We start from the raw sequence: 8,146 nt of genomic DNA on the forward strand, positions 1-8,146 counted from the left end.
GTCCCTGGCCAGATTTAATTCCATCAGGGCTTTAGCTTTCCTAACCTGGTCCCTGGCTGCTTGGACAATTTCTCTGTAATTCTCCCAGGCTACCTGTCCTTGCTTCCACCCTCTGTGGGCTTCCTTTTTGTGTCTGAGTTTGTCCAGGAGCTCCTTGTTCATCCATGCAGGCCTCCTGGCGTTTTTGCCTGACTTCCTCTTTGTTGGGATGCATTGCTCCTGAGCTTGGAGGAGGTGATCCTTGAATATTACCCAGCTTTCCTGGGCCCCTCTTCCCTCCAGGGCTTAATGCAGGAGAAGTCAAGGGCTGACTAGGCCTTCAGTTAAAAAGCGATAGTCAAATTTTTTTACAGAAGCAATAGAGCAGCTTATTAAAATAAGATTAGAGCACTGATAAACTATCTTAAGTCATATACTTTGGCGTTCTAATATAAAGCAGACACTAGAATCCTTCTTTTAAATATCAAAACTGTATTAATATAGGTAGGTAGCACATGACTGTATATATTTACCAAATTGCTTTACACATCTAAAGGAACAGTTCTGAAACATGATTAAAAGCATAAAAGCTTTAACATGTAACAGAAAATGTTAAGCTGATATATGCAAATATCTTAGATTCCCCACAATCATTGCAAAGTTTTACACAGGCATATTAAATATGCCTGAATATGGTATGTCAGATAATTAATATTTTAGTTTGATATTTAAAAGTTATAACTCTGCTGCCACAGGGCCTAAATATATTGACTCATTCAAAACAATGATCACCAAAGATGAGCTACAGAAACATAAAAATCCAGATTTCTATAGCAAGTTATAAAATAGTCACATACTTGAGATAAAAACACACAAGGTTTCTTTTGCTGAAAAGTTATTCTTTAGCATCAAACATTTTTTTCGTACTTCATAAATGCACTTTTTACCATGAGAAAGAGATGTTTCTATTCAGAACAAGCTCCCCTCTCCCAAATTCATAACCAACCCAATATATAAAAATCAGCATAATGGTAAATGTTTAGTAACTGCTAATATACACAGTTATTAAAAGTTTTTCCTAACGAAGTAATTAAAAATAGCCAAGAGATTTCCCAGCAACACTGCTACCACAGAGCTGGTAAGTTCTCTCCAGTTAACAGCCAATAATCATGACGAATAATAATGAAAAACCCTGACAAGGAAGTCCCATCCAACAGAAATAATGGGTAACTGAGAACAGCGAGCCCTTATACATGTTCATAGGACAGCATAACCTTCCCCCTCTCCCCCTCCAGGAATGTACCTGTTCCGTTCTTTTCATTTTTGGCTGCAGCACTTGTTCGCTTTGGAGTACGCTTTTGTTTTTTTGCCAGTGTTCCACTATTGCTATCACTGGGTCTTTTTTGACCTAAATGCGAAGAATAAGAAAAGACAAGATACCTCAAATACTTCTGCTATTAACAAGCTCTTTTTATAAGCAACAAAGAAATTTAAAACCAGAAGACAAAACAAACCAGTAAATTTTAGCAAAGTAACACCAGACTTAAGATGACTTCAGAAATCATTACAGCAGAGAATGACTTTTCACGGGAAGTGCTCACCTTTCTCTCCAATCTCTCTTTCTTGCACGGCTATGCTACAATTGCTTGACGTAGTACTGGCTTCAAATCCATTAGCAGACTCGCTTTCACAGAGACCTTCTTGAGACTCTTCTGCCACACTGTCGACTTCAATAGTCATGTCACTTTCACTCTTGATACTGCGCGATTCATCCTGGCTAAGAGTAAGAGGTGAAGCCACTGAAAAGCTCGACTGGACAGCAGGGGGTAAGGCAGATGGATTTGAATTTGAAGCATTAGGGTCTGGCTTTTCCGATACTGTGTCTTCACTACTGCTCTTCTCCTTTTCATCCAAGTCATCCAAGTCTACTTCATGGCAGAGCAAAGTTTCAGGACCAATCTGAGGCATTGCATCATCCTCATCTTTTAAGGGAACGTTCTCATTTTCTTCAGATGGACGTTCGAAGTTCTCATTCCTCAGGTCTTGACCGTGCTGAACCGATTCTGCCACCAGGGATGGCATTTCCTCATTTTCAGTTCTGAGGGACTCTTCAGCATTCAGCCCTCTACATTCCTCTGCTCCAGTACATTCATTGGTCCTCTCTTCCGATACAATATTTGGCACTTCCATCTCACTCTCTCGTCGATTTCTCTTCTCAGGCGATGCCTGTTCCAAAGTTTTCCTTTTCAAAAGCTTCTTATCTTTTGTAGAAGGTTCTGTTTCACTTTCAGTAGTGCTGGAAATCTCTTTACAGTCCAAGGAAGACATGTCTAATCTTTCAGGTTCTGGAAGAGATTCATTTGCCACCTCTTCCTGGCTTCCTGGTGAAATCTTTGCATTCTCTAAACAGGAATCTTTTGTCTTGCTCCTTCTCCCTTTTCCTTTAGGTGATTTTTCAGCCTCTCTTTTGATTTCTTCTATTTGTTCTGTTTTATTTCCGAAAATCTGAACAATTTGCTCACTTTCTTCAACTTCCAGTTTCAGTGTTTCTAACGGCTGTACTTGAGTCCTGTCATTTTCTTTCAACGCATAAGGAATCTTTGGGTTTTCTTCATCTAGTTTCTCATCATGTAGTTTTTCACTTTTTTCCAGTTCTGAAGTTTCTGGAGAAAATTCTTCATTCAAATTCTTTTCAGATGATTCATCTGCTTCACTGTCAGATGAGCCAGAGTCTGCAAAAAATTTTAAAAAAGAAGGAAACAGCACCCTAAATCATCAATTTCAGCACAATTTCTTTTTTCAACCCCACAAACACTTTTTGCCAGTAATCTATAGTATTAGCATCAGTTTACAACAAACAATTTCAAACTTAAAAATTCTGCGTTATTCAACACGCTTATTACAGTTCTTATTTTTACTCAAAACTCTTATGAAACTATAATAGTAGTAGAACTTCTACTATTTCCCAAATAAGCCAATATAAACAAATTACAGTTTATAGTAGCAAAAATACTTTTACAGATTCCCATGATCTACCTGGGGATAATGCCTCCTGCACCTGACATTGCAAAACCAAAAACCAAGCCTCCTCCCCTCCATGCACCCCCAAACAGAAAAAAAAAAACCTTCCACACCACAATACGGACATTTCATTGCTAAACTATTGTACGAATCACGCACCATATACAGAACAAGCATTGTTACGTTACCAGAAGATTATTCAGGGACCTGTACTAAAAGGAGACAGTGATTTCACTTCAGTTCTTGTTCACAGAGGCGCAGAAATAACAAAAATATTGCTGTCCTTTGTATATAATTAACAGCTCTGCTGGATGATGTAGTACTGAGGTTGAGGACTTAATTACCACAATAAAGTCTATCATTGTAGACTAGATTTGGTCTGTTCAAGATTAAGACTGAAAGGCTCTGGCTAAAGAATATGGGATGACTTGCACAGTCATTTCCATGCCATAGCTCTTCTGTGAGCAAACTGTGCTCCTCAGCAGTGTCAGCTCAACTACTTCCTCAATAAAATTCACGGGGGGGATGGGGACAATGGGGACGGGGACGGAAAAAAAAAAGTAAAAAATAAAAATCAAACCTCTTTTGAAAAAACATTCAAAAGCATACACAGGACTGAGATCACTCACTGTTTGATCCTCTATCAGAATCAAACATTCCTGAGCTACATCTCATCCACCTGCGAGGTGTTGCTAAAATGAAAAATATTAATTTTTATAGAGTAAAATCTGTGCCAAAAATTTGTTTTGTTATATTGCTTGAACACTGACTGGTTAAGTAGGACTTCAAAGCTGCTGACAGCACTGTGTTCGCTGAAGTTGTCATATTAATGCACCACATTACATCACTGTTCACATGCACTGCCATGCCAGAACACGAGTGCACCAGATGTACCTTCTGTTCCATTTGGTAATGGTGAGGAATCTGACAAGGTGTTCCGTGCACTTCTGGCTCCTGATTTACCTTCACTATTAGGTGTTTTGGATAAACTGCAAGCTGTGTTTGATGGAAGAGTAGATTTCAGAGGTGGTCGCCCACGCTTTGATTTTTGTTTCTCCTCATCCTTCTTCTCATCCTTTTCACTGTCGTCTTTATTCTGATGGGGGAAAAAAAGAATTTTTATCAATGTTTTACTGCTGATCATCAAACCTTTTCTCCTTTTGCTCTACACTTCTGTTAAAAAACTAGACTGCGGACTGAATGACTTTAAAAAAAAAAAAAAAGGAACAGTGATAGTAAGTATTGTACCACAAGAAACTTATTGAAATAACCATTACTTTTGTTTTTTTCTTCTGTTTTCTCTTTGGTCCTCCTTTGTCCACAGGCCAGATAATCCGATCAGCTTTGACCCATTCATCATATCTAAAAGTAAATAACAGCATACTGTTATTACTGCATATAAAGAAGTTGTTTGCAATATGAGGCCTAAAAGACTGCATTACAGAAAATATTAAGGAGAGGTAGGAAAGCAGAGCAATATATTTACAAACACATGCAGTATCTGGCATTAGAAGGATGAATGACATTTTTAACCCATAAAAAAATTTATGGGACAGGGGAATGGAGGTGAAAACTTCCCTGTCTCTTGCTAGCAAAGCACTGGAAGTCAGGGGACTCCGTCAGCTATAAAGCTTGTCAATTATTTCACACGATATACAGAAGTCAGTTTTCACCACACCATGTGCCAACAGTAAAACAGCCCTTTTAAAAACTTCTTTTAAAAAAAAAAAAGACTGTACGAGATTCTGAAAAGCACAGATATACTACTAGTGCTCCTCAAAATCTCCTGTTATTAATAAGATAAAGGGACACATGTAAGTATTTGGGGATACCTCCAACACACATAAACTTAATGTAGCCACATAAAGAAATTTGCTTAGTTTACTTAGAAAAATATGGATTTGGCACATCTCAAGTTATATACCAGAAGCATGGTATTTTAAAAAAAATATCATTTTGGTGATATTTTTGTTTATATAGATAATCACAATGCTCTTAACAACAAGAACAAAAAAGCCACTTCTACAGCAGTATTGAATATAAAGCATGGCTACCAAGAGAAGCATTTGATTAATTTTTTTCTGTAGTTCTTTGTTGCTTAGCCCTCTCCTACCCTCTCTACACGTAACAACCGTTTGTTATAATCACAGTTAACACTGAATACAAGAATAAATTTTGTTGCCAAAATTTCAGTGCTTGATACTCTTAATCGTAGATGTCTTCACTGTTATCAATAACTCCCTTTAAATAGCAGTCTGATGCTGGTAACACTAGCTGACACAATAAATTACAGGGATACTCCTGTGAGGAATGAGGATTACTCACTTTAAGCAGGATGGAAACTTGGAAACATACAAGTTAAGTATATTCTGAGATTTCAGTGCAATAGTGTCATACCATGAACAAAACAACTAAGATTGAAAAATGTAATAGAATCAGATCCTGTTATCATGTTGATAATTCAATTCAGAGCCAAGTCACTAACTATCTTTCTCTTTTTTTCTCAAAAACAAAAATTCTTTTGCAAATAATCCTTTTAACAAACAAAGAAATGAAAGGCAATTTGTTCTCCTCACCTTACATTCCAACCATAGTAATGAACTAAATACAAAACCTCTCCATCATCAATTTCTGTGCTTTTAATACTGGCTTCATAAATTTTCTGAGTCTTTCCACGTCCATATTTTACTTTCACTTTGGTTCCAGTCAGGCAGGGTTCTGCATCCTCCTCATCCTCTTCACCTTCTGATTCTCCTTTGTTCTCAATTTCCTCCCTGCAGTAAAGTGTATTTGAAATGCCCACTAATTAATGACAATCAAAGTTTTAACATTTAACTACTGTAGCCAAGCTACTACAAAAGAAAAAGGCTGCAACAAAAATTTTTCTCGTTTTCTGCATCCTGCACTGCCTCCGAAACTAGCTTGGACACAGCTTTTTAAGTCAAAAACAGGACTTACACAGAACAGGGATAAGTGCCAAAAATATCCAGGAAAAAAAATATTATATTCTAAACACAATTTATTAGGTGTACAACTACCTCAAAGCTTAAAGACTTTTTTGTTTAAATGAACATTTGGGTAATACAAAAAGAAGAATAAGTTAACTCAGTGTTTGGCTCCTAAATAAGACAGGAAGGACTAACTTCAGTTTTTAAAATATACTTGATTTTGACAAACTATGTTAAAAAAAAAAATTTCTCTCTTCTACAGTTTGCTCAATAGGCTAGAGTTTACTACCAGCACATAGTAAGTCTGAATTGCCATCACAGTGATCCTCTCATGCATACAAACACCACCCCATTGAAAAAGAAGTTGACAACAACAGTGTTTAACCAAGATTAAAAGTGTCTACACAGCTCTTATTAGCTATATTTACCTCTTATTAGCTATATCTAATATTTAAACATTCTACTTAAACATATTTTCAAGACTTACAATCTAACCTATTTTTACCTATACTTCTCCTTTCCCTATTTTTAGGGTGAATTTAGCATAATGTAAAAGTTAAACCACAAAAAGTCACCAAGAAAGAAAATACTGAAAAAGGCTCTGGGTTTGCTTTTAATGAAATCTATTTGCTAGCCTTCAGTGAAAGATGAACTATCTTGTGGCAAACAATTAAAAGAAACAGGACAAGCACCATCCGCACCATTTAAAGAAAACTCTTTGATGCCTCAGTCATCGGACATACCTCTGCAACCTGCTGCACACCCACACTGTACCTTCATTTGAGGCATTTCTGCATGCTATGGTGTACTGCAAGATTGGTTTTTTTGGACTGCACAGTGACACTTTCTTGAAAATAACTGTGTATTGTTCCCACTCCTCAAAGCTCTTTAGATGAAAATATGCAAATACAGTCAGGCTTTATTCCGTATCAACTTGTGTCCACACCACTTAGCCACATGGACAAGAAAAACAAGGTAGGAAAGCCAGCTTAAACAGGTAAGACACTGCCCTTGACCACAGCCAAAGTTAGCTAAGAAGAGGTCTACTCTGGTAATATATTAGTCACCTGCTCACAACTCGTTTGTAACCAGGACTATAAATCCAATTCAACTTGTCAAGCTTAGTCTCTGGATGCTCTTTTCCCTTTGCCCTTCCATGTCTCCATCCCTTCCTCTTCAACCTACCTCTAGGTTTCACTCAAACTCCCTCTTTCCTTCTCCTTTGCTTTATTAGCTGATCCCCCTCCTGCCTGCCTACAGTACATCAAGTAACAATAAAAAAAGGCAAGCCGTAGGTTCACCAACCCTCACTAAACACTTAAGCAAAAGCACGGGAGAAGAAGGGCTCTCTTTTCCATTTCTATTTCAACTGCCCAGAACAGTCTGCCCAAACAGTTGCTCACCATCCATACAGCACCTGACATACTTATAGCCTGGTCTACTTGGTGTTTGTACGTACTAGTGTGATAAAACACCCACACAACCTTGGCAAGACCTTCCAAGAAAATGAAAGCGAAAAATACTGTCTCGCATCTACCAGAAAAAGATGCCTTCATAAAGTGCAGTAGACTCTACAAGCTTGAAATAAAATTTTCCCTTTCCTGTCTGGCTGAGTGAATTAAGTCCCTGAATTCCACATTTTAGAAAGTGGCCAGATCTCTAATTCTGTGTATGCTTCTGCTTGGAGTGTGGCTCAATCACGACACAGACATACTCGTAAGAAAGTGATACAAGTTAACATTTACCTCTCCCTCTGCCGCTCTTCCTCTTCGTCTGACTCTTTATCAGAATCCTCCTGTTTTTTAATTTTTTTCTCTTTTTGCTTTGGTGTACTTTTTCTCCCTAGTGGAGTTTCATTTTCTTTCTTTTCTGCATTCTCAGGTGTTTCCTCTATATCTTTGTTTTCTTTGTTACTGTCTTTTAATTTGTCTTGTGTTTTATCCTCTTCACTATCTTTTCTAGCAGGGGTTGCATCACGGGCAAGTCTTCTTCGTCCCTAGAACAGAAATAAAATCTGTTTAATGACTCCTGCCAATTGTTCTCTGTATAGTCTCTCCAAATCTCAACTGAAAGTGAAACATACTATTCCTGTACAGAAGAAAGGTTGGAGATAACACCAAAAAGAAAAATATTCTAAAATCTTAAGATCATACAATCATTTAGGTTGGAAAAGACCCTTAAGATCACCGAGTCCAACC

The 8,146-nt window shown here is 37.5% G+C and overlaps 1 protein-coding gene across 3 annotated transcripts in view; it reads right to left on the reverse strand.

Annotated features, from left to right (window-relative positions):
* Window positions 1–8,146, reverse strand: part of ARID4A (AT-rich interaction domain 4A) — a 52,002-nt gene that overhangs the window by 4,861 nt on the left and 38,995 nt on the right. For 2 of the 3 annotated variants that reach the window (XM_009289826.2, XM_019474795.1), the window contains 6 exons: window positions 7,694–7,944; window positions 5,577–5,774; window positions 4,278–4,362; window positions 3,895–4,096; window positions 1,581–2,711; window positions 1,283–1,387 (listed from right to left, as the gene is read on the reverse strand). In XM_009289826.2, the coding sequence (XP_009288101.1) occupies window positions 1,283–1,387; window positions 1,581–2,711; window positions 3,895–4,096; window positions 4,278–4,362; window positions 5,577–5,774; window positions 7,694–7,944 (1,972 nt within the window). The remainder of the gene's footprint in view (window positions 1–1,282; window positions 1,388–1,580; window positions 2,712–3,894; window positions 4,097–4,277; window positions 4,363–5,576; window positions 5,775–7,693; window positions 7,945–8,146) is intronic. The other variant, XM_019474794.1, reaches the window with a different exon arrangement.

This window comes from Aptenodytes forsteri, unplaced genomic scaffold (genome assembly GCF_000699145.1).
Source record: "Aptenodytes forsteri isolate BGI_AS27 unplaced genomic scaffold, ASM69914v1 Scaffold76, whole genome shotgun sequence".
Lineage (NCBI taxonomy): Eukaryota > Metazoa > Chordata > Aves > Sphenisciformes > Spheniscidae > Aptenodytes > Aptenodytes forsteri.